Source organism: Calypte anna, chromosome 12 (assembly GCF_003957555.1).
Source record: "Calypte anna isolate BGI_N300 chromosome 12, bCalAnn1_v1.p, whole genome shotgun sequence".
Lineage (NCBI taxonomy): Eukaryota > Metazoa > Chordata > Aves > Apodiformes > Trochilidae > Calypte > Calypte anna.
In genome coordinates this window covers 10,145,098-10,171,393 of record NC_044258.1, presented here as the reverse complement: position 1 = coordinate 10,171,393, position 26,296 = coordinate 10,145,098, and the positions used below count along the sequence as shown (strand labels likewise).

Below are 26,296 nucleotides of genomic sequence, written 5' to 3'. Positions count from 1 at the left end.
CTGATCTCAATTGTGTTGTGTCAGACTCATTTTGTTCTAACCCAGTTCAGACTCTGGTGCTTTAGCCTTTGAAGCGTTAATTTCTGAAAAGTCTTATTGGCACAGAACAGAGAGTACGTGGTCACTGTCCAAAAACTCTTCCCAGCCTAATTGCCAGCTCCAGTGTGTAAAATCCTAATGACTTAAATGGAGTTATTCTGGAGTGTGATGGGAGGCAAATAAGAAATAGATTGGAGTTTTTGGTTTGAGTAATAGCAGCATTCAGGAACCTCTACCATGTGTCTTAATCAGCAATCCTGCAATGTAATTGTTTGCAGTGTTCCTTGAGAATCTTACACTATTTATACAGTGTACATAATCCTCATAAGTAAATGAACAGCATTTCCTCAGGCTCAAAATCCTTTCTCCTATTCATGCCATTTGATTGGTTTTAGCTCTTTCTCTCCATATTTTCCCAGGAACATAACTATATTCGTTGGAAAGCCCAAGAAAGAGCAGTATTGTGTTCTTAATGACAGAGGCAATTGAGACACTTTTGGAAAAAAACCAGATGGGAGAGCTCTATTTAAGGTCATTCATTTTAATCTCTTGCTTAAAAAAAATATCCCTTCCAGCTAAGTCTCTGAAAATTTATTACAGCCAACGTACAAATTAGGAAAAAATATTCCAAATGAATCAATTTGAATGCCTATTCACTCGCTTAACAATGTGTCAAAACACATTCAGTAAAACTACCATCTCTGAAATACAGGTCACTCGTAAAAACGTTGTATCACCATGACAGCTTTAACCATGTGTTGCTTTTATGTTATATAATTCCAGCTTTATAAATAAGAACATATAGAAGGACTTAAATGAGAAATCCTATTAGGGAAGATTAAGGAAACAAAGATTTTTTGCTTATGCTCCTTAGCCTGGCATCCTACCTCTTACAACTTGGTTTTTTCCTCCCGAGTTCTTTCTGAGATCTTTTTAAAGTTTTAAGCAGTTAAATGAGGTTCAATTTAAATACTGAATGTCTTGATCATGAAATACTTTAATGAATATGTACTTTGGGGTCTCTCTGGAAAGGAAAGCATGTGTAGGGTGGGCTGGAAGGAGACTTGTTAGCTTTCATGCTTTTCATGTGCATTTGAATAACACCTTCTAAAATAAACAAGTCTATTTATAAATATGCTTTGGCCCTCTGACAAATAGCAACTTAGGGGCCTGATTCTGCTCTGTTATACCTGTGCAACAGCCTTCATAGTGCCTCTGTGCAGGGAGGAACAAAAAAGTCAAACGTTTGGAATGATAGATGAGGTCAGAAATGCTTTCTACCCACTTTAGGATTACCAAAGAAAATGAGAACAAGGCATTAAAGGAGAAAAGGAGATGAAACCAAGGAGATTTACCATGTTTTGGAAGACAATCACCTGTTTTTTCAGTCCTGTTTCTAATCAATCTTTTGCCCTTGTGTCTTCTATAAGCTGCATTACCTCATCCCCTTTGCTCTGTGTTAGCAAAGAATGACAGTGCTTCTTGGTTTCATCTTTGGACATGCCTGCCAGGGATAGCTTTATTGCTCCCTTATTTCTCTGAGAAACCAGCTACACATCCCTGCCTTGCAGAATAAAGCAATGTAAGTGCTGAGACTCTCAGCCTGAGTGCTGTTAGAGTAATGAAGGGAAATGTTACATAAGAGATTAGGGCTGTGAAATCCATTGTGCATTCCAGAGATCAATTTAATAGTGAATTATTTTGCGGGAGGCAAAGCTTGAATTTCACTTGCTTGTTGGAGATTTATTCTTTTCTCTTTTTTTTTTTCACTCATTTCCCAAGTTCCTTTGATAAAAATTCATAGGCACTACTAAGAATAAATATTGCTCAGTATTGTGAATTGAGGACTTAATTATATGATAAAGAATCACAGTGTCATTGCCCTGAGGGCACTAATTGGTTGTGATCATCCTGATTGGCATCACCTGGGGCCTCCACCCACACCCTCTGCCCATGGGTCCAGGAGCATCATTTCAGCAGGGACCTGGGGAGGATCAGCCTTTTCTTATCCCCCTTGCCTTTTCTGAAAGCTACTGGTAGGACCTTCTGCAACTTCCTCTCTGGTTCTGTGGAGCTGCTCTCTTATGGTGAGCTCATGACCTTCATCACCTTCCCCTGGGGAGCAGCTATGCTCTTCTTGCTTCTCAATACACAGCCCTGACTGAGACACTGTACTTCATGTTTAATTTTAGCTGTCTGTTAGTAAAGGAACCAAATTAAATGGTGTGTAGTCTGATACTCAGATGTCACAACTACTCTATCAAGAACATAAGCTGTTTCCAGTCCTATATGGACCACCAACAACTTTGTATGTGTTGTTTTGGGCAGTAATCCTGTCTGTGCAATGGACAATCTAGACTTGGATCTGGGTGGTTATCCTGGGTGGAAAAAAAATCAGCCACGTTGGATTCAGCTGCCTGGCAGATTTAGCTACATAAGAGCTTGGTGTGGGTGTGACTTCGAGGTGCAATTGCTCTACACCAGTGCCTGTTTTTACAAGTACCAGTGACATGGGTGAAGTGTAGGTAGGAATGATTCCTGTTTCTTGAAACTCAAGTATGTGTCAGTTTCATGGCTATAGATACATATTTAGATATATCTAAGGCACTTCTTTCCTTTGCTCATGCCAAACCAGTTATTACCAGCAACCCCACTGCTTCACTGCTGTTACAGGTGCTTGTTCTAGAGCACAAGTCTTACGAGGAGTGGCTGAGGGAATTGGGGTTGTTGGAGAAAAGGAGATTGAAGGGAGACTGTCATACACTCTAAAGTTACCTGAAAGGAGGCTGTAGTGAGGGGGAAGTCTGTCTCTTCTTCTGGGTAACAAGCAATCAAACAGGGAAAAATGGCCTCAAGCTGTGCCAGGGAAGGTTTAGATTGGGTATTAGGGAAAATTTCTTCCCTGAAAGAAATAATTTGAAGAGGCTGCCCATAGTGGAGGGATTTAAAAGATATGTAGATGTGGTGCTGAGGGACGTGGTTTAGTGATGGACTTGGCAGTGTGGTGTTCTCCTCCAGGTCTTTCCCAGACAAAATGGTTCTATGGGCATGGGGTAAGCAGGAGGTGGCTGACCTCAGTCAAAGCAGAATGTTTTGCTTTCAGCCAGCTATAAACAGCATGAGGGCATAGGAAGGCACAGAGCTGCACCTCATCAAAATTCTGAAGGTATGCTAATCACATCACCTACCCTGCTTTGCCTTCTGGTGTCAAAGGCTTGTCTTCTCCATCCTGATTTCTTAATAATGGTAATGTATTTTATTTATATATTTATTTTACTAATGGAGCTTCACTTTAAATTTAAAGTCCATTAGAACCACTGCTTACAGAGGGCTCTTGAAAGTATGTTTGATTGCAGAATCATCCAAGCGTGATATGGAAAGCTCTCAAGCATTAATAGGCTTGGGAACACAAAGGTGGCTTCAGTGGCTTTTTCAGTCCTTTAGTGGCATCCAAAATATCTCCTGGTGAAAGCGCATAATGTAAAAAGCCTAACGTGTTGAAAGGGTGTATTTGTAAGGGGCAGAGCAGGGGAAGACTGACTTCTGGGGTGAAATCCTCTTGTGTGATTAATGTGAAAATGACAGAAATGTTCAAAACTCCCAGTGAGAAATCCATCTCCCCCTGCACTACCGACATATAATTGGGCTTTATGCAGAGCACTGAGCCAGGTGGTGTTGAATTCACCTGCTCTGTTCATAAGATAGGCAAGTGTGGCTTAATGAAGGACTTCTCCCAGCATCCACCCTAGTCCAGGCATGGAAATGGCAACTGCTGCCCTTTACCCACCTGCTGGGATGCCCAGGAGGCTGTGACCACAGCATGTGTGTGTTAATTATCCCATCTATAGCTCTGGGTGGTTTAAGGCACCATTGGAAGTACAGATTCATATGATGCTGGTGGGTCACTTGGCACAAGAGTCTCCCCCAGATGACCCACAGCCCTCTGCCCTCCTTACTGAATTGTGCTACAGACTTTTAAATGTTACCCCTGTTTTATGTAGGGGCTCCTGTAGGAGCAGAGCATGAACTTGGCTGTTCAGCTGCTCTGCCCAGAGTGCATTAAAGACAATTGTCATGGTCTTAACTGCAATTCCATATGTCTCCACTTGCACTTGTAATGATTCCATAAATCTGAATGAAGAAGGCAGTGGGACAGAGTGATCTGGAGTCATGAGTCGGAGCATAAAGCATCCTGAATTGTCTGCCACAAAGTCTCTTTTTTTCCTGTCTGTCTTGCATGTTATATGCATTGTAGATGATGGGTAGCATGGTTAATGCAAGATGCCTCTCCTTGGCTGCACATGTGAATTGATTTAAATTTGAGATTTTTTTTTTTTTTCTGACTTGTGTGTTCAGTTATTTGGGAAGAGGCCTGAGACAGCAGCCTCCACAGAGGAAAAAGAGTATTGTCTCACAGGAGTATTTCTCAGCTACTACATCTGGGAACATGACAGAGCAGTACTGGTGGAGTCTAATATCCTTAGATTCCTATATTAGCAATAGTTCAGAGTTAATATTGCTTTAGAAGAGGTGATTGGAATTCCTGGTTAACAGAATACTGCTTTTCTAAGCTTGTAAATTAAATTTTATTCCCCTCTGATTTTTCCATCTTGTTTTCTATTTGCTAAGAATGTAACTTTGCTCATGTTGTAGATTGAACATGAAATTGAATTTATCTGAAATGGCTGTGGAGGGTATAAATAAAATGGAAATATTTTGTACCTTCAGGACTGTCTCTGATAATGACAGGATTAAATAAAGGAGGTTAAATTTAAGTTGCTTGAACTATGCAACAAAGACTTCATAAGTGGTTGAAAATATGTGGTAGCTCTTAAATTTTTTAAAAGATGCTCCAATAGATCTTAAAAGGTGATTCCTCTAATAACTAGACAGGAAAAATATTTGGAAGCTGGCCCCCTGGACTGGCAGCTGAATGTCTTCATTAACTGGTAACAGTTGTGATTTTTTTAGCAAAAAGTCTCTGACTGTGCTCTATCAGTTTTGTACTTGATTATTTCTGTTCTCTCTGAAGTTGCCATGCCCTACAGTTACACAGTGTAGAAAATGACAGTAAAAGCACACTAGGAAATAAACAGCAATTACTCTTCTAGAATAGTTCTGAGGCATTTTGTCCACTGTCTCCATTGAAATACTGAGGAAATCAGCAAAGCTATTGTTGTTTGACTCTGACATGCTGCATGCATTCCCTAGCTGGTACCATTCATTCCTCTGGCTGAACAAGATGCTCTTTCATTCCTCACATGGAGGCTTTTCCCTTGCACAAGTGTACAGTAACACCTGGGCTCATTTTAAAACAAGTGAGCTTGATAATCAGCAGCAGTCAGCACCACCAAGCTGCCTTTTGAACAGATAAAATTATTGTGTGGGGAGCTTTAATATTAATTGGTTCCCAGTTAAAACTGCCTTAAATATCTCTTTCTGTGTTGCACTGTATGTACCTTGGCAGCAAATTGTCTTGCATGCTTGTACTTTGCAATTCTGCTGAAAGATGCTATAGCATCAGAAAGACTATATGATAAGCTATCAATTAAACAGTCTTAGCAGAGAAATTTTAAGGCCTCGTAGCTTTGGTTTTTTTCTTAATAAATATAGAGAAACTTTGCCTTGTCCTTAGCTTGGCATCTCTCTTATAAGCCATTAAGGAGAAGTGGAGAACACTGCATAGAAGAGGACAATGCTCCTGGCATAAAGAACACTACAGTAAATAAATGTTTGAATTCTGAAACTTATTCTTATTTCCAAATAATCCCAAGGAATAGCTCAATCAGACTCCATTGTAAGAGAGGAGCAGTGTGATGATGTGTACAATTCCCTTTTTGGTGTGGAAACGATTAGCAAAATTCCATGACTGCAATTACTCCCTACCTCAGCTCTTTCAGGTGAATCAAGCCTCATAGGAGAAGCCCATCAGAGCAAATGCTGTTTAGTTGTGTTAAGCTAGTAATGAAAGCATTTGGATGTGAGCCTTGCTTAAGCACACACTGAGGAGAGGCTAATACAGACTGCTAGGATCATGTTGGTAGGTATTAGGTCAAATTAAGATATGCTGTGCATGGAAAAGGAGCCGAAAACCAAATCCAGTGAGGGTTTTCAAACTCAAGTATTGACCTGAATCAAATGCTGCTGTGTTCAGCTGGAGCAGAACTCTCTGCTGGTGGTAATGGACACTGAATTTTATTCTAATTTTGCAGCTCTTATGCAGCCATAGCTGATCTTGTCTTCACCTGGCTTTAAAATACAGATCAGAAATACCATGGTAGGAAATTAGAAGCAGTACAGTCCTCATTTACATGTTCCTGCCTCTTGCAAATACCTTGCATATGGAAAACCATATGCAAGTAAAACTCGAAGCACTAGGAGTTCATTTCTCTGACAGACTAGCTTAACAGCATGAGAGAGAATGTATTTTAAAAGTAGCCTCCCTAACCCTGCAAAAGTTATCCTTTCCCTAGGCATATGCAAGGCCATAATTACATGCCATACAATGCATTTTGAATTTGCACAATTGAGCAGTCCTACACGTGTATCTGGAATGCTAGCCTTCATCTGGAAATTGCTTGCATATTGCAGTCATTTTACATTTTAAAGTGGTCACATACATGCACAAAAGAACTGCTTGAGCACAGCATCAGAGCTCATTACAGGGTATTGTGTCCATTGGCACAGATGGAAAACCTGCAAGGGTACGTCAGCATATTAATTCTTGAGAACCAAAGGCTGTGAATTCAAACTCGGTTTTGATCACTGGGAAGGATTTGGGAAGGCAATGTTTACACCATGATTGCTGTGTACATCATCTGCAGTGTGTGCTGTGATCACAGGTATGTCTGCAGCCTCTTGGGGTGTGTCCCAGCAAATGAAAATTGGGATTTGTTTGAATCCTGCACACCAACTTCAAGCACCCTAATTAATCCTTCAGCAGTAGGGCTTGCCACAACCAACCTCACTGGCACTCCTGCATACTGGATGGGTTTTGTCCTGGAAGCTGATTGCCCTTAAGAAATGGATGTACATTTTTTTTTTAATTGAAGACAACCAAAAAATTCAAATGATTGCTGGTTAACAAGTGGTCAAATTCACTAACTAGCTGGTGACTTTTGATTCACTGCAACTTAATGATAAAGTAAAGCACACAGAATAAGTAATTGTGACAATTTCTACTGTCTAGGAAGAAAGCAAGATGAAATACCTTTGCTCTTTGTAGGCATGTTCCTTGTCCTTCCCTTGATACAGGACTTCAGAATGGATCTTGCTGTGATGTCTGTAGATAACGTGAAGTAGCTTCTGCTTTGAGTTTACTTTCTAAAATTTCTGGAGCTGTAAAAGGGAAAAGAAAGGGAGAAGCATGAGGACATGTAAACAACACATGATGCAGCCAGCAATGCATTTTTCAGCAGAACCTGGGGCTGCTACTTTTGACCTACGTATCTTTTGCAGGAGGAATTGGGTGCCTTGGTCGTGACAGGGGACAGACACGAAAATGTCTTGATGCAGTGGAGATTTATAACCCTGATGGAGACTTCTGGAGGGATGGACCTCCTATGCCTTCTCCCCTTCTCTCCTTACGAACGAACTCCACCAGTGCAGGCTCCGTGGATGGGAAGCTGTACCTCTGTGGAGGATTTCATGGAGCAGGTATTAAAATGAGTCTGACATTCATTGCAGAGCTGAAATCAGTTTCACTGTACACAGCCTGACCTGGTGACTGACCAACCCTATCAGTTTGCTCTCGCATACCCTGGAACTACAGAGCTGATTCAGCCCTTTGGACTGCCAGCTCCTAGTGTCAACATTAATTGTGTTCTGTTTGTATTTTGCTTTTCTTTTTCCTTAACAAAACATAAAAAATTAAAGATATTTCTGTTCTTTGCTAAACCTGTCCGAGTTACATCCAAAGCTATTGAGACTGGAACTTAGTGTGTTATGAATACTTAAGAGCTTGGACATACTTGTTAAAGATTAAGGCACTATCCAACTGTCCCTAGCCAAGCTATCTGGCTCTGCCTATTTACTTACATGCTTTTCATAATCAGTGTCGAAAAACCTTGTGTACTTAATGAGATACAAAGACACTGAAATTTCACATCTGGTGATTTCAGATAATCCTAGCCCTGTGGCCATCTTTCTCTTTTCAGGTCTTCTTTCTCTCAACTATGCTTGGCTCTGTCTAAATCCCTAGTACTGAAAGCCATTTTCCTTTCCATTAGAAATGCAAAGAGTCCCTCAAAAATGCACACTTAAACTCTCCTGCTACATACAGCTGCTGCCTCAGATTCCTTTCTGTGCTAGTAATTCAGATCCACTGCTGATAAATGTCATGGAAGGCTTGATGTTGCCCAGGTGGTATCATCACTGGGTGACAACATCCTTCACATTACACTGATTGCAGTTGCATGGACTTTTACTTGTATAAAAACTCTAAACTTAAAGCTGCTGTTATTTTTGTAGTGATGATTTTCATCACCTAGTTCACAACTCACCTGCCCCTCCCTCCATTTGCTGCTGTTTGAGGAAGCTGCTTCCTGAGAACAATTGCATGGCAGCTCTATAAGAGGCTTGTTCTTCTGTTATTTCTGATGGAAGTTCTGTGACCTCAGAGCAATTATGGTTTTGATACATTGCTGTGTTTCCATAGCAAACATTGTGCCATCATATTTGTCTCTTTCTCAGCACTATTAGGAAAAAGCTGAAAGTCAGTGCATATGAATCTCAAAAGGATGATCATTCATAGTGGCAAATGAAGCAATTTCATTCAAGATGACTAAAATGAGTGTGAGATTTTCTGAATAAGGTAGCTTCGGAGCCATAAAAGCACTCTCTGTACAATACCACCACGTTCTGGCACTGAGTCATGTATAAGGAGTGGTACTACTGGGAGAAGCTGAAAGTCCCCCCAGTGGATTTCAAGATGGTCATCTATTGTATGTCTGCCTAATGCCAGCTCAGTGGGTTCCCAGTTCCTGACTGTACTATCACAATCTATATAATTATGTATAGCACTCCCCTGCACTGTTATTTAGATAGGAAAATAACAGGTCAGAGTTGGAAAATGCCAGTTTTACTGTTACCTGTGCAACCTCAGCTCTGACCCCCAACGTGTGCATTTTTGTATACCAGCAAAGAAATAACGTTGTTAGTGATTAGGAGTAGTGATTGTGTTGTTGGCTGTTATATCTATTAACAAGGGAGCCAAAATAAGATTATAACTGTCAACTGTAAATCAAATGTACCTAAAAGGCTTGAGAAGCTGTGCAGTAAAGCCAGGTTTTTTAATGTCACTTTCCAATTACTAAAGGAACAGGATTTTCTAAATCTTAATAACAGTAACAATTTCTAGCTACCATAATGAAGGGTGGGTGCGACCCATATGTTAAACCTGAAAAGGCCATCTAGCTGGCCTCTCTCCCTGGCCCGGTGCTGGAAAGACCTTTTACTTGATCCACTGTTTGAGGGTGAAGAGTGGAGCAAAAGAGTTATTACTGTCACATGAGATTTTTGAGAGGGTGGCTTGATTCTGGTCTTTCACAATTACAGCTGCTCAGCAGCTTCAAGATATTCACAGAACAACATGTGCTGCTGCTGCCTTAGTAGCAGATAGGGTTATTTTAGAATGTGCTTGTTTGATTTTAGTCTTTTGGGTTCCTTGGCACATCAGTTTGGTTTTGGGGAGGGATGCAACCAAGGGAGGATATTCCAATTTTACAAAATACTGTAATTTAGTTTTAACCAACTGGAGCTTTTTGGAACAAGCTGGAGGCACAGCTGTAGTCTCTGGGTTTTCTGCCTGCTGAACACTAAAGGGCTGCTTTGAACATTCAAGAATTGAGTGCTGCTTAAAAAAAGAAAATAAGCCAAATGCACTTCTGCAGTGGAGAGTCTTAGCGAATGTATGTAGGGGCCTATAGCCAACTCTCTATATACTACACATCTGTACCCAGATCTGCAGCTTCAGCTTGCCTTTGCATTTGATTAAACCCACTCTTAATCCTGCAGTGTGAAAGCTGACCTACTAAGGACATTGTTAGATTTTAATTTTATTCATATGTGCCCTGTTCTATGTGCTTTCTTGCACAAGTATTGACCTAAATGCATAATTAGAGACCAGCAGTGCTGTATACAAACACAAAGCTGAAAAGCAACTCAAAGGGCCTTAAATTTGAATTAAAAGATGAGTACTGCTCAGCTACCTTTGCCTTCTGATGGTAGTGTTGTGACGCCAGGATTCTCGCCCTATATATTTTTCCTCTCAAATCTTTGCTTGAAGGAGAGCAAGTGGAGCAGCCCTAATAGCATCCTCAGGAGCAAAGAGAGATTGTAGCTACTTCCAGTCTCCAGAGGGCAGTCAGCTTGGCCAGCTGGGAGTAGCATTTGCAGAATGCAGGCTGCAGGCTCTGTGAAGGATGAGTGCATTCTAAAGTGTGTTCAAGTTTCGTCAAGAGAAAGTTTCCTCTGAGCTGCAAAAAATGCTGTTTGATGTTGAGCTGGGTTGGTAAACAGAGCTTGGAAGACCTCCCCTGCTGTGGCTTCCTCAAGTCAGAAGTTTGATCATGGCCTGGCTATGAAAGGGGGAAGGGGATTAATTCATCTTCAGTTTAGACACTTATCTGGAGTGCCTTCACTAAGACCTTACTGACCCCAGGATCACTGCAGCATGTGGAAGAGCACAGACACTTCCTAAGGGTAATTCACATCCTTGGTGCTTTAAAGCTACTCTGAAAGACCAGAAAACAGTTTAGGAGAGATTTATAATCTCTCAATGATCTGTTCTTTGGTTGGGATATGAGGGATCCTGACTTGGTTTACCTAAAGCAACCGCATCAGAAGCTTGGTGTCTGTGGTAGGTGGTACAAACCCTTCCGAGTCTTCTGCCTTGTGTCACTAGCTGACAAACGTTATCTTCTTACAATCATAAGTACCTAAAAAGCCTGCTTCTGTTTGATTTGCATTTGTTTCCTCCTTTAGCAAAATTTGCAAAACTTTGTCTGTTTGCCAGTGGTTCATACAAATCAGTTCATTATGGCAAATAGGAAATGTTAATCTGCTTGTCTCTGATGCTTGGCTCCAGCTCATATAGCCTAGTGTCATGAATGTTGTCTGTCATCTGTTAGCAGTTTTGTGGCATTCATTGAAATAATCAGAAATGTTTAAAACCGTTGGTTTTGTCCATTGGTTTGTAGATCTGCACAGAGAGAAATCACTCACTGTAGTGTGAATGCTCAAAGGGACTTGAGGTGCAGCAGGCAGCCAGCTTTCTACTGCTAAAATACATTGCCACATTTACTGCTTCCACTATGGATTTTAAACCAGCCTTTGTAGACTGAGTGTATAATGTTCTTGTTGTGGTGTTTTGTTGCCTTTGCCTTTCGCATGGAGCTAAACCCTGCCCCCTCTGCGGGCTGGCAGTGATCAGCATTAGCCCAGGCATGGCAGCTGCAGCCTCATTAGCAGCAAGCTCCACCGAGGTGCTGAGAAGCAGCTCTTCAGGTATGCAGCATCACATGCTTATAAAATTCCTGCCAGACTGGGTTCCCTTTTTTCTTTTTGTGTTTTTGTTGGTTTGTTGTTGTTTTTTTTTTTTGGCTGAGGCTGTGTGCCTGTTTGCTGGGACTGCCTCGTCTGCTGTCACTGTAGGCTTGTGAAAGCACGTGTATGGTGAATTGTTGCACAAATGCAGAGCTTGCAGCCTGTTTCTGAGGGGTGGGGGTTGTAGCTTTAGTTTCAGTTTGTAGGGGTTGGTCCAGCTGCCTGCCACACAGAGCTGAGTTAGTAATTTCAAATCCAGAGTTGTTGTCGGGTTGTTTTTTTAACTTGATGATTTTAATTCGAATGCCATCAATGTGACATCAGCTGATGTGTGAAGAAAAGGGGCAGCCACCTCAACACAGAGACCAATGTTTAACGTGTGTTAGCAGCACATATCACTTAAAAGGTCATCAGCACTTGACATGGAATTGTCTTTGTCTGAATTGGCTGTTTTCCCATCTCCTTCCAATCCAGTTCATAGCAGAGAATATAAATGTACTGCTTCCCTACTATATATGTTAAAGAATTCTGTACTGTGTTTAGCATCACGTGGGGGTCTAGAGATGCTCAACCCACTTCTGTTACCTACTTGCTGATATCAGGTAGAATTTTTATTTTTCACTTAGGTGGTGTTACAGTCAGAGGAAAGGGAAAGTGAAGAAATATCTATGCCCTTAGAATGTATGAATCTCAGTTTTGTGTTTGCAACAGTTAAATAAGATTGGTGATAGTGACACTGGGCCCTATTAGATCTGTAATTCTGATTCTACAAAAAAAAAAAAAAAAATCCTAGATTAATTTTCTGACCTCTTGTTCCTCGTTTACATAAATTGCAATCCATGCATTGGAATAGCAGTGGCAGTGCTTGCGGCACTGAAGTAATTATTGTATTCCAGCTGAGCTAATGAGTTTGTGTCTCTATGCCATCTTCTCCTGACAGTGCAGTAGCTTAATAGTTATTTATTTTGACTAATCTACCATAAAGGCTGCTCCCCCTAGCCTCCTCCATTATGTGATTGATATGGAGAATCATTCTTAGTACTTCTTTTTTTATTGTAGTGGTTATGGAACATTACAGGAATCAAATTAAATTTAGACATATTAAGCAGCCTAGCACAGTAAATACAGCACTTGTCAAGCTTGGAGGTTGAGGGATTGGAACAAAACCTGTTTCTCCAGCACCTTCCCATGTTCCCAGCTAAATAAAGCAGAGGGGCAAACCCCAGGGCTGCCGATCTGCACCACTGTTTGTTTCCGTCTGCTCAGATTCACCGGGCAGCGATGAATAATTAAAGTTCTCCTGCCCACAGTTGTTACCATTTGAATTAATATTCCCACCAGCGAGATGGATGCAGGGTCCCTGCGCTTCGCTCAGCACAGAAATCTGCTGGCAGCCGCCCACTGCAGGCACTGCCACATCTCTCCAGCCCTTGCCCCCCCAGCCCACCCTGCTCAGCCTTTCCCCTGCTTCTCCCCCAGTGCTGGTGTGAGCTGCTGGGGATGGGTGTGCAGGAGAGAGCTCCTCAGCTCCCTGCCTTCCCGGGGAGGGCTGCCCACTGACCCCTGCTCATTAGTGAGAAGCTCACTGTTGTAAATAAGGCCAGTACAGGTCAGGGGAATTGCTGGGGAGCAGCACCTGCTCATTTCAGACCCACATTTGACAGCATGGTATTAGCAATCCAGTCGTGCTTCTTACAAAGGTTCACTTATTGTTTATAAATGGTTAATAAATGCTTAATAGATATTTTAATGTGTTGTAATTAATTGCTGAAGAGGTCAATAGGTTGTTTAGAAACATGACTTGTAGCCATGTATGACATCTTCTGTTGTGTTCATAACTGCCTGTCATGCATAGTCTAAACATGCTTTATATCCTCTATTAATAATGTATTAACCCATTGTAAGGCATTTAGAAACAGTATCTCAGGATGGTCTGAGGCCAGTAATTTTTATTATGATCTTGCAGCTTTTACTCATATGAATGGTGCATTGACCTCAAGAGCGCTGATCCTGGTGCCTCTGTAATCTGTGATCCTGTTGTCACCTGCAGTGCAAGCAGGACCAATCCTTGTAAAACTATGTCTGAAAGAGGCCTTGCCTCTGAACATCAGGCACAATCTGGAAAGATTTTAAAAGCTGAAGTATCTGGATCAATCCCCCAAAAAAACAGCTGCAGCAACTGAATTAAAGTTCTTTCCTGTATACCATCCCAATATTTATATATATGCATATATATATATATATATATAAATATATATAAAGTTTAATACATATTGATTCATGAGTGAGTGGATGGACCATGAAACTATAGTCCTGAAGAATTACACAGCAGAGCAAGAGGCTAGAGGTCCTGTCTATGAGAGTTAGTATCTTACCTTACTCCACGCAGGTGCTCTGAAAACCGTAAGCTGCCACAGTTGTAAATTCAAGCCCAACCTGCCTCCCAGCTTTTGCTGTGCCTGGTGGGATACACTGCCTTCATACTTAGCATCACGAAGGCTGGCCAGCATGTTAAACAGCCAAGTCAAGTTCCCTCTCCTGTGTATTCTCTTCCTGCTTCTGCCCACAGGCACAGATGATGGATGTACTTGACCCCACCAGGGGTGTTGGCTGGCAGAGTTAGGGGTACCTTGTGTACACAAATGGGATTGAAGGCCACAGACTTGATGAACTTATTGCTTTTCCTACTGCAAAGGGGGAGCCAGGACATCTGGTGGTAATGATCTAAATGCACTTTTATCCCATTGCAACACAAACGTGAATTCCCAAGTCACCTAACTCCACATCATGTAATTAGGAAAGCAGCTATTAGTGATGAGGAAGATAAGTAGCAGAGGCTCATCTCGTATGTTTAAAATCATTCTCTGGTTTCTGGCAAAGCTAATGGCATGCAAAACCAGGTACAAACCAGCAGTGGAGTCTGAACTGCTTCAAGGCAGCTTGGGAGGGGCTGGTAGGTGAAAAGAACTGGGAAGCCAGTGAAAGAAAAACCTGAGTAAACATTTTGAGTACTGCTGGGGAACTGGTAAATATCTTGTGATGTTCAAGTGCTTTTTTCCATGGGAAGAGCTGAGAGTTAATGGTTTAACCACTACAAGTTGGAATTTTGGGGGGGATTTTTTTGGTTTTTGTATGGTTTTGTTTTGTTTTGTTTTTTTACAAACTGATTTATTGCAAGAGAAGATAGACCACAATAGTAAGCTGCAAGCTGGAAAGAAAAGGTGCTGTGGTGACCTAGGACCAACACCAGCAGGAGCTCAGGCAAGTAGCCTGTGTGAGGGTGTCCCAGGGCACAGAGCCCATGAACAGGGACAGAGACAACACTGAGACTATTCCCATGACACAGTGCTGTTCAGTGCTGAGGTTCCTGGCCCTGCTATGGATAAACTCACTTAGGTCTTGTTGTACCAGCATGTCAGTGTAACTACACTGCAGCTGGCAGGCAGGTGAACCCAACCAGAACTACTCTGGGTATCCCTGCCCTGTGCTGATGCAGAGGCATTGCCACTCGTGACTTAGCAGATGCTCTCACTCTCTCTGTAACCTCTGTTACCTCCTTCATACGATGGAGACAAATGTACCAGGTGATCTCAATAGGTTTCAGTAAGAAATAAGTATTGACCATATTTCAGAAAACTCCCCATGGATTTAACTCCAGTGAGCTAAATTTCAGCATGATTTTTTTTTTAGTTCAGTGCTCTCTGCCCATTGAACAGGCTGCAGTAGAGTGCATTTATCTGCATTGGCTTACAGACATAATAGCTGCATGGTTAATAGTACTGGATGACCTATAGATTTTCTACCTGTTAAGAATGTTGCTTAATTCTTCTACATCTGCCTCTCCTTAATTACATCAACCCAAAACCTAATGATTGTATCTGAATGTTCTGTTCCAAACAGGGGAGAAAAAGCAAGGTCAAAAAAGACCAGATGTGGTAATAAATACTATATACACATGGAAAGTTGTCCCTCTATCCCCAACCTCCAAATCACAAATGGAATGCAGTTGAAAAAAAAAAAAAAAAGAAGAAAGAAATAAAAAAAAAAGAACAAGAACAAGAAAAAGCAGATCAAATATTTATGTTGCCTGCAGTCATACTGGGGGTCTTTCCAAGAATGGTTCATTCTGATTTATGGCTAGACCTGATTCAAGTGACATGAGAAAACTTACAGCATAAATTGAAGTCTGGCCATATTTGGGAAGTGAATCATATTTGAAAATAAACCTTTTAAAGAGAAAATGTGATTGTATATACAGAGTGCATGCAATAACTTGATAAATTTTAATATTTTTATTGTTTTTTTCTGCACAAAGAAAATATTCACATGAAAAATTGTGGGAAAATGTTTTGTGAACAGACCAGAATATAAAAAGATTAGACTCAATTTTGCTTTCTAACTACTATATTTGCATGCTTGAAATATTTTAACATTTATAAAGGAAACATTTTTAGGTATAACTCCAGTTCCTTCACTGGGATGAAATGGGTTTGTAGGCTCAGTGTTAGCCTCCAGTCTGCACCTGTGCATCACAAAGCCATATCCATACCAAAAGAGCTCTGACTTGGTTTTAACATACTGCAATTTCTCGTGGGGATAAATTTCTGCAGGAATTAATGTTCCCTGTGCTGGTTTAGCCTTTTCCTTCCCTGAATAAGAGGGGACCATACTGCTACAAGAACTGTTTTGCTGCTTGAAAAGAACCTGTGCTAGGGTTAGGTTTGTACTACCTGAATAATTGTAATATAAAGTGGTTTAACTCCTATGCAGAAAAGCATAATGTAAAGAAAGTTCTTAAAACTTCTCATGGTTAAACAAGACTGTGCAGAAAAATACTTTCTGGTTTTGTAGGAAAAATGAAAGTATTTGGAAAGGAGTGAAATCCTTTCATTAGATGAGGTGGTTGTCTGGTAAGTGATTACAAATGATGCTGGCTATGACTGGTACTTCTATGGGTGGCTTTTTAAGTCCATTAATGTGTAATTCAGCCAATTTCTTTTTGTAGATGTTACATTATACTCCTATAAGGAGAAAAAAAAAAAAAAAGACAATCAAATAAGGTGAACCAATGAGGTAAAATCTAAAATTATTTGCACGCTCAAGCTTAAAAAGTTTCATTGGAAGTCCAAAAGTCCAACATTACAACTTGGAATCAAAGGTACTGTTACCTTTTTTTATTGTCCTAACCAAGAAATATAAGTTTAAAAAGAAAGACTTGCAAATTGAGATGTTTTAACTCATTTTACTCACTTTTCTTTTAAAAAGAAAGGGGGGATGTAATCTATTTCTGCAGATGACTGTGTTTTGAGCAGTGCTTTTCCTCACATGAACTTTTCTCGTCCAAAAGTTTCTGCTTCCTTTCGTATTAAACAAGATAAGACTAGAGAAATGATTGCTTCCTTTATTCCAAGAACATTCTCTCTTTATCTCCCAAGGGTTAAGAGTTAACTACCACTCCATATGCTGGAAAGCAGAATTTGTAGAGGTGAACAAAACCAGTTAAAACATCTCACAGAAAAGGGAAACAGGGGATACTAAAGGTTGGGAGTCACAAGGGTCAGGAAAAAACACAGCAAGGCCTGTAAGGAAAGGTTGCTGAATCTGCCTTTGATGTTTTAATTATGATTTCTTTTTTCCTCAAGTGTCACAATCACCCCCAGAAGGTCTCAGTTCCAATGTTTGATGTTTTTTCCCTCTGATTGTCTCGGTTTTGTCATCATCCATGCCAAAGAAAATCCAGGCTCAAAAATTTATTGCATAAAGGAGATGATCTAATAATAAATACAGGGACTGGAGCCTCCCATGTCACAGCTCAGGTCTGTTTGTGGCTCCATATTTGCTGCTTAGGAAACAACTGCTCACTCTTGCAGGGTAATTTAGAAAGGAGCTCTTTGCTGGTACTGGCATGTGCTGTTTGTTTGCAGTTTGTCAGTCATGCCTTTTCTCTTCCCATGTAGCTGGGGGTTTTTTTTTTAGCAGTTTGCTCTCTTCTATCTTGAATGGGTGCAGCTTTCCTGCATGATTTCTCCTTTAATATCCGGGTTTAAAAAGCAAACCACCATGGCTATTGTTTCGTTTGGAACAAGGACTATTCAGATGAGGTTAAATCCTTCAATCTTACCCAGATTTTTACACAAACAAGATCCTAGAGATCTGTGAAAGCCCCAGAGGTCTGGATTTGGACCAACAAAAAATATACCACAATTAGTTGTGACAGAACTGAGGGTAAAATGAGAACAGGCTGTGAAATACTGTGCTGCATTCCTTTGATCAGGTGAGAGATGGGAACAGATAGTGGATGGTTGGTGAGTGGTTTCCTTAAATGTGAAAAAGATATGCAGTAATTTCCATAAAGCTAAAACATCCACAACTCCTATATATGTGCAGCATGTGCAGTGAAGAAGCCTCGTTTCCATAGGACCTCCCCACATCCTGAGGCTACTTGTGGGGGAGTCCCAGGGGCATTTTAAATCCTTTGACACTACATCATCATAAAATGGACATCAATTTTACATGGATGCTAAACCACAGCAGCCTCATCTTGGGGGTATTAAACCCCCTGGGTTGCTGTCCTCTGGAGTAATCTGTAGTCTGTTTTTCCAACATGAGAAGCAATATAGGCATCTGGATGCTCTTCTGTAGTACATTCTTTTCCCACTCTTCAGTCCAATGCTGTTGGTTCCACGGAAGGGCAGAGTTGATGTATGTGAAGGATGGAGTTGTTTGTTGTTGTTTTTTAAAAAAGAGCTTTCTAGAATGGATAGCTGGGTGAGATCCTCAGTCTGGACCCTGTAAAGTTTAGCTTGTAACCAGTCTTTTAAGGCTAAGTAAAACAGTGTTGGGTATTCAGTGTTTCTGACTATGATGGTTCTTCTTCTGGTACATGTGAAGTGTCTCTGCTTGGAAATCTCTGAGGCTTGGTTTTGATATTTTATCAAAAAATGCACCAGAAGGAAGCCGACAGCAAAGCACGTACACGTTCTCAGCTGAAAGTAGAAGTTTACACCAAGGTTACTTGATGTGAAAAGCAACTTTAAGATGAGAAGAAGTGAGAAGAAATGAAAGATATTTTTATTTTTAGGAGAGAACTTGGCTTGGAGTAAAGTTGCTGGAGGTTTCAGGACTTTTGTTAGCAAAGAAAGCTTTTTGTGTTCTTATGAGAAGTTTAATAGAGCATTGCTGGTTGACAACTACTCTTGGCTGCATGGTGATCCTTTCATTGGTTTTTGTTAGTCTCAATAAAAAGCTTCTTGTCTTGAGATTGACTATGATTTAATGGCATTCTTCTAACCCGACTGTTCATGACAAATTCCTCAGCACTTCAGAACAGCCAAAGTACTTTTAAAGCCCTGGAGATCTCTTTCTGTCTTTATTTCTCCCCAAATGCCAGGATGTCCATACTTCACACCCAAGAAAAGCCATAGAATTGGACTGCTTCCAGGAGCCTGAGAGATGAATTTTAGTCAGGGGAAAGAAAAGACAACATATACTACAAGTAGGCATGCTCTCTAACCATTGCTGATCCTCTGTGTCTGAAGTATGAGCATTTGACAATCAATTGCACCATGAAATGCCACCTGCATACTTGTACCAAGGAGAAGTACTTCATGCTTTTTGTCCCTGCCAGCTGCACCTGGAGCCCAGAGCATGAGGACTGAATACACCAAGTAGATCTCCATCTGTGTTATTTTATTTTCTATATGTTGACAAATCACATGTTCTTTGAACAGGGAAGCTGTTAGTACTGCAAAAATTATCTTTTCATTGCTGCCTTATAGGAAGGTCATAATAACAACTGCACAAACCTCTCTGATCCTGTTTGACTTGACTCCTGATGCCTGCTCTTGTTGCTTCTCTTTTTCAGCTCGTCATGAAGTTATCACCAAAGAGATCCTCGAGCTGGATACATGGGAGAACCAGTGGAACGTGGTGGCCATCAATGTTCTCATGCACGACAGCTACGATGTCTGCCTCGTTGCTAGGCTGAACCCACGGGATCTCATCCCTCCTCCTCCAGATTTGGTGGACCAATAGAAGTTCAGTGACTTTCAATGCTTTCAGAATCTGTAGAAACTGAAGAATTGAGGGGGGAAAATGCTGCATTGGCTCTGGATGACAGCTGAGTCCCACAAAAAGGAACCAGCCACACATGCTTAAGGACAGAATTGCCTTGGAGCTGTGCTTCTCAGACTGCTTAATTTGCTAGTACTGGTACTCCAGACTTGGGTGATTGAAATTTGAGGTTTGCCAGCCTGTGTGTGTGGCTCTTCATCTTCCACCTGGCTGTGTAAGCTCCAGTGCTGGGCACAGCCTGGGCTTCTGGGATCCTTTGCCTCACAGGCACAGCAACAGCCCAGAGCTCATTTCACAGCAGGGCATGACACAGGAAGGAAAACTCTAGCCAGGGAAATCCCTCCTTTGCTCTTCATCCCACCTGGTTCCACTAAGCTACCAATGCAGCTAAGAAATATATTAAGTCAGCTGATGAAAACCAGCCCAGCTGTACCAAAGGGGCCCAGACTGTACTTGACTGATGCAGGAGCAGAGGAAAAATGGAGAAGAGCCTTTTTGTTTTAAACAAACAAACAAAAAAACTTAGCCAAGCTTCATTAGCCAAGTACACCAGCTACTACAAACATTGCCCAAGCCACAGACAGGAGAGTCAGGAGATTCTGTCTGTGCCAGCAGAGCTGAGCCTGTGCTTGTAGAAAAGCAGTGTTTTGGCAAGCAGTTACAAGTGAAGCTCCCAGCAGAGTTAGTAGGCAGTCTGTACCAAAAGCAAGAAGAATTCTGCATTTACACATAGATCCTACCTGTTACAAGGTCTAATGTGCCCAGATTCTTAAAGCTTAGTTAGAAAAAGCTCTTCCTTCAAGAATGGGATATAAACTAAAATATGATAAATGAGACCAGTATTATCTGCATAGCAGCTCTGCAGCTACAGGCAAAGAATAGATGTGCTGAACAACTGTTTATGTAGCAGTAGCTGGCTTTATAGAAGTAGCTTTAATGAAGTAGCATAAGGAAAATTCTTTTCTTAAAGAATTGGCTATAATAACAGGAAAGAGGTATAATTCAAACAGTGTTTCTTAAGGCTGTGTAAGCCTTAATGGGTCTTGAAGACCATAGATTAGAGAGAAAATTGTTAAAAGTACTGCTACCCCCTTTAAATTACTAATAGCTATTAATGACTTTTCTGGTGCCAGGCTTTGTGTATCTGTCACCACTTGGGCAGTGTGAACAAGAGAGCTGGAAGTCTCAGTTGTGCTCCTTGGCCATAATTGCAATGATATTATGCTGCAGTGCACAGTGAGTGGCAGAGGCAAATATTAAGAGTAGTCTGTGAAATAGTACAAGAATGATCATTGCCAGCAAGAAGTTGCTTTTGGTGTCCACAAAAGCAGCAACAAAATTAGAAGGAAATAATTGGCAAAGAAATGAGGGAACCCCTCAGACAATCCCAAAAAGTGAGGGAACCCCGTCTGTCATCACTTGCAGGACTTGCACTTAAGAGCATTTCCATTTTCTTTTTCTTCAGCTGCATTTTAGGCTGCAAAAATACCAGCTGGTTGTTTTTTTGGTTGATTGGTTGGTTTTTTTTGTGGAGGGGGCCGGGGAGCTTGCAATGCTTATGGCAGAGAGATGGGAGGATGACCCAAAAGCCCTTTACCAATTCTTAATTTTCTGGGTCATGAACTATAGTCTGAAATACCCAGTGGGAATATTAAACTGTAATATAAAAACAATTAGCAGGAAGGTCACTACAGTTTACCTGATAACTATAGTAGGGCACTGAGAACTTCTCAGACAGTAAGGGATTTAGTGGAGATGAAACTAAATAAAACATTTAGAAAAGGAGTAAATTTGAGAGCCTCACAGCTAATCTCTTTTCTGCCTTTATGTTTCCCAAGCAGAGTGTGTGTCAGCCTGAACATATACTCAAGTGTTTGCATCATTTCTGTATCATCCAGCCATTCTTTTTTCTTTCCATTATTCATGTGGAGGTCATCAACTGTCTAGAACAAAGTTGTGACAAAGATGAACTTCAGTGATGCAATTTAGTGATCAGTTCCTAGGGTCTTTACCACTCTGGTAGCTAGGTGCAGGTGTAAGTATAAGATCAGGAAGGCCAGCTCAGCTTTAATGTGTTTTTAAACAAAACTAATAGAAAGTTTTTCCAATTAGTAATCCAATATTGGAAATACTTTTTTTTTTATTATTTTTTACTTTCATTGTTACTGCAAAGTAAAGATTATCTCATTCTAATTTCTCTACAGAAAAGGTTTCAAGGTGGCTGGAAGCAATACTCTTGAACATCAGTTAAGTGTTTCCTTGTGAAATTTCAAAATCTGCAACTGTAGATTTTGTACAACTATTCTCTACAACTGGTTTTGCTTTCACTCTATTTGTTTTAAGAAAGAATTATTTAAAGTGGTTTTTTTTTGTCTTCAGTCTCTGCTCTGTGGCTTCTTCTTGACAATTCAAACCCTCCTGTGGTTTAAAGCCTGAGTTAGCCTGCTGGATTTCACTCTCTAAAAGACAGCCTGCTTAGAATATTTCAAGGAGAGAAGGGAGACTTTTGCAGGATTTCATTAGTTATATACATATGGAACACAGCTGAGATTCCTCTAGTAAACTTTAATTCCAGTAGTGAGCTGGTAATCTCTTTCCCACTTCATATGTTCTGCCTTTTAGACTGGTATTGAATGAGGTGGATGGAAGGAAAGTATGTACTCCCAGAAGGTCTGGCTCTGGAACTGGAGAGAGTAATTGCATGGTTTTTTCTACTGGCCTTACAAGCAGCCACTTTGAGCTGTGGTGAGCCTGGCAAGTGCCCTGCCCACACCAAGCATCCTGGTTCCTGCTGCCCAGGGGGTGGCTGGCAGTGGGGACTCTTGTGTGTCCACATCTCTCTATTTCTGCCTAAGTCCAAACATCTACTACTATGTATCAAGCAAGGAATTCTATTCTTCTGCATTAAATATCTAGAATGGGGGAGGCAGCTCCATGATTTTGTGTAGCCCGTGTGTAGTTCATGTTTTGCCCTTGGGGCAATTATGTTTCTAAACCAGTACTGGGAAGGGAAAGCTGGACTGAGGAAGGAAGGGAGCCGCAGAGAGCATGCCTATTGAGAGGTACAAGTCTGAGCCAAAATCCTTTTGAAACTGTATGAATGCTGCATGTCTGAGATGTCCATAGCTAATCTTGCATTGCTGGGAAAGTCTTTAAGAGTCTTGATTTCTTCTATTACAAATCCTGATGCAAAAGAATGATATAGAATATGCATTCTCCAAGCTTGTGAGTTTCACTGAAATAATAGTTTACTTGAGCCACTTTCCATATGAGCAGTAGTTAGCTGGGCATTTAATCTTAATTCTAAAAGGCAAACAAAGCAGAGCTGGCAAGCTACTAGCAATTTAAATGAATGGGGGATTATTAAGCAAAGGCATGTACTTCAGTTTCACTTGAAATGCTGAAGTGCATCACTAGTTGCCAAATATGAAGAAAAGTGTTGGAGAGGTAGCTGGTCGCAAGGCACACGGTAAAGCAAAAAATGAAATGCTATAAAAAGCTAAATTGAAGCTCTCCATTTTCATCTCCAGCTAATGTTCTGTTTTGAAAATGTCCGTGTGTAGCTGATTTCATGAGGATCCCTGCAGATCTCATCTCTGTTTTCATACATGTAGTCACAGGAACTGCCTGTATCTGACTATCAATCCTTCCCTGTCACTGCTGTGACTGCCCTCACCTCAGTCCCTGCCCATGACAGGCAAACACACAGACACATTTTGTATGTGTGCAATTTTGAAATTTATGGGGTGGTTTCTGTATTGTGTTCCAGCTCCATTGTGCCACTCAGGAAGCCTTGATTTCCCAACAGAAAATTGCCTTGGAACACACAGAGCTGTCAGCTCCTCTATCAGCACTCCCAAATATACCCCAGGTAAGAGGCTGAGGGAGCATCAAAACCAAGAGACTGGCAGCAGAGATGGGATGTGCTCCCAGAATGTTAAAACATGCAGTAGAGCCAAAGTGGGCTGGAGCATCTCTTCCTAGGAAGGGTTCAAACGTAGAAGGATTTGGCCCTGGATCTTCATCTTATATTCTTTCTCTATTTGAAACATACAGTGAGATCCTTGATCACCTGAAAAGCATCAAAACAAATGCTAGAATAATATATTACATTTTTAATTTTCAAATATATTCACAAAGATTGGTGTTGGCTTTCTGCTGATCTGGAAAACAATGGCATTCTTCTAATAAGCTGTTTACGTAGTGATTGCTATGTTAGCTGTAGTGATGGTTTGATTCACAGGCTGCTCTCTTAATGTATTATGTACCTCCTCTGAAATTTTATTTCATGAACCACAATGCTTTGAATCACCAGGTTAGAATTTCAGTTTCTCTCTTGAAAATTTCTGTGGCTCTCCCTATAGCTTTTCAAGTGGACTCTAGCTTCAGCTTCAAAGAAAAGCAATCTCACCCCCAGTTGTGCTCAGCTGGAAGCAGTACATATGCAATTTACTACCATTTGACAGGTAGAGGTTGAAAGCAAAAGAAATATTGGAAAACGGTTAAAATATGCATAGATTGTACATGGAACTACACTTCCTTATTTCCTTATGAATATGTCTTGGGTTGCTTCTCTGCCTGAGTGTCTGATGGAATAACTTAGTAATGACCCATGATTGCAGCCACAGTAAAGTCCATCCTGGGCCTTGGTGTTTGTGCTGCCAGTGCAGAGGGAACCAGTATGGTGCTGAGGCTTCTGACAGGCTGGTCTGCCTCTAAATAAAAGATTACCTTCAAATGAAAATGTTTAAGTGTTCCAGGATGTATACCCCTATGTGTTTTCTATCTATATGTATAAAATTATTTTAGAAGTTCTTTGCTGACAGCAGTAAGATCCTTTTTTTAACACATACCTGGCAACTCTGTCTTCAGCATAGCTCATCAAAGTCCTTTAAATAAATGACTGGTCTTGAAATATATGGAACTATTCCAGGCTTCAAGTAAAAAAGAACCTGAAATTCCTTGCTGAGCTAAGGAACAACTGAGGTAATCTTTTAGTCCTCACCTATGTCTCTTTCCTTCTCCTTTTTTTTTCTGTCTGTAGCACTCCCCTCAGAATCTCAGAGTAATTTTGAAAGATTTGTGCAAGTCTGTTCTGTTTCTCTTCCACCAACCCCATTTCTGCCTCAGCCCACTTGTCTGACCAGCCCTTAAACTCCTCCTTTTCCCTTTTAGTTCCCCAGAAGATGGGAACAAACACTCGAAGTATTCACCAGGCTTCTCAGGAGCCCATTCTTGCAGCAGCAGATCAGCTTTGAAGGACAGAAGGAAGACCACATCAGCTCCCTGGATTTGAGGGCACGAACCTTTGAGCAGGTTCTAGCCCCAACCCAAATTCTGTGGTTCAGTCTCACTGCAAATGGAAACTGCCTGCTCTGCAGTGTTCCTGATCCCCTGGCTATGTCTGGGCTTGGAAGGCAGTGACCTGCAGCCTGCTCAGCCTTGCCACTGTCTCGCTATGTGCTGCTGGTAAGTTTGACACTAAATGCCTTGCATACTGCATGTGCCATAGCTGTAATGATTGGAGGCACAAGCCAGTATCATTATCTCCAGTTCCTGAACAATAGTTACTGCTAAAACTGTCTGAAGCACAGAGGGAGGCACCTTCATTATTGCCTTGTAGCTCTCGTCTTAAAGCTGGATTTTCTCCTGCAGTTTCAGTCAGGCCCCTTTTCACTAAAGAACCTGGTCTCCAATTTATCAGGTTTCAGTACTGATATCTTTTTCCCCACTCTTTTCCATCTCTAGTAATTTTTTGTAAGAATGCAAGTGATTTCACCAGCTTTTCTATGCCTCCCAAGGCCACAGACTTTTCATTACCAGGGTTGAAGTAAAGCCACTGGAGTGCCAGTCAGCTGCATGACTTTATTTTCTCATTCAGCAGCTTTATAGCAGAGGGAATGTATTTCATACATACATACATACAGTAGTGTGAGAGGAAACCACTTCCCACATGCACAACTTCCTGACTCATTCCTTTCACACGTGGCTAAAACAACTGCTGAATCCAAACATAAAAAGCTATGATACCCATTCAGGAGGCTTTTCCAGGCTTTCCAGTATGAGAAGGAGGATCACAGAGGGATGTCTTGTAACTAGACTGGGAAATCTGAACCTCTGGGGTTTTCAGTTGGGTTACTTGGTTTACCTGGGCATTTCATCTCTGTGCCTAAGTTCACCCATGTGAAATAATGATATAATTCATTTGTACTCATTTTCTGGGTCTGCCCTGCTGTGGTTTTAGAGGGGGTGGCTTATGGATGGCTGTAATGTTACGTTGAGCTTCAGAGGTCAAAAAGTGAAATACAGTAGTAAAATATTAACATTATAGCATTGCTGATACCTCCCTGACTTTTGGCAACTGTTGTCCATAGCATACAGGAACGGCCTTTCTGAGAAAGAAGATGCTAAATGTTTGCAGCTAATGAGGGATTTTGTTTACTCCTTCACAAAAAAGCAACAAGAGACATCAAATTGTGTAGTACATTAGGCAGAAGAAGAAATTGTAAGGCTTGTTGCATGAGCCTTCATAACTAGTCACACAGACAGAACTAATCTCAGCAAATTGAGAGGTCACTAATTGTGGCTAAATTTGAACAGTAGTAATTAGAAGAATGAGTGAACTGTATTTTTCTCAAAG

The 26,296-nt window shown here is 41.0% G+C and overlaps 2 protein-coding genes across 3 annotated transcripts in view; one reads left to right on the top strand and one right to left on the bottom strand.

Moving 5' to 3' along the window:
- The window catches only part of MGLL (monoglyceride lipase), a 98,358-nt gene extending 90,681 nt beyond the window's left edge, over positions 1–7,677 (bottom strand). Inside the window, exons 1-2 of the mRNA XM_030458460.1 lie at positions 7,485–7,677; positions 7,250–7,377 (exon numbers count right to left, since the gene is read on the bottom strand). Of these exons, the coding sequence (XP_030314320.1) occupies positions 7,250–7,268 (19 nt within the window). The 5' untranslated portion in view covers positions 7,269–7,377; positions 7,485–7,677. The remainder of the gene's footprint in view (positions 1–7,249; positions 7,378–7,484) is intronic.
- Positions 1–25,989, top strand: part of KBTBD12 (kelch repeat and BTB domain containing 12) — a 43,346-nt gene extending 17,357 nt beyond the window's left edge. For both annotated transcript variants that reach the window (XM_008499013.2, XM_030458459.1), the window contains exons 5-6: positions 7,498–7,695; positions 19,448–25,989. In XM_008499013.2, the coding sequence (XP_008497235.1) occupies positions 7,498–7,695; positions 19,448–19,617 (368 nt within the window). In that variant the 3' untranslated portion in view covers positions 19,618–25,989. The remainder of the gene's footprint in view (positions 1–7,497; positions 7,696–19,447) is intronic.
- Positions 25,990–26,296: the final 307 nt, after the last annotated feature.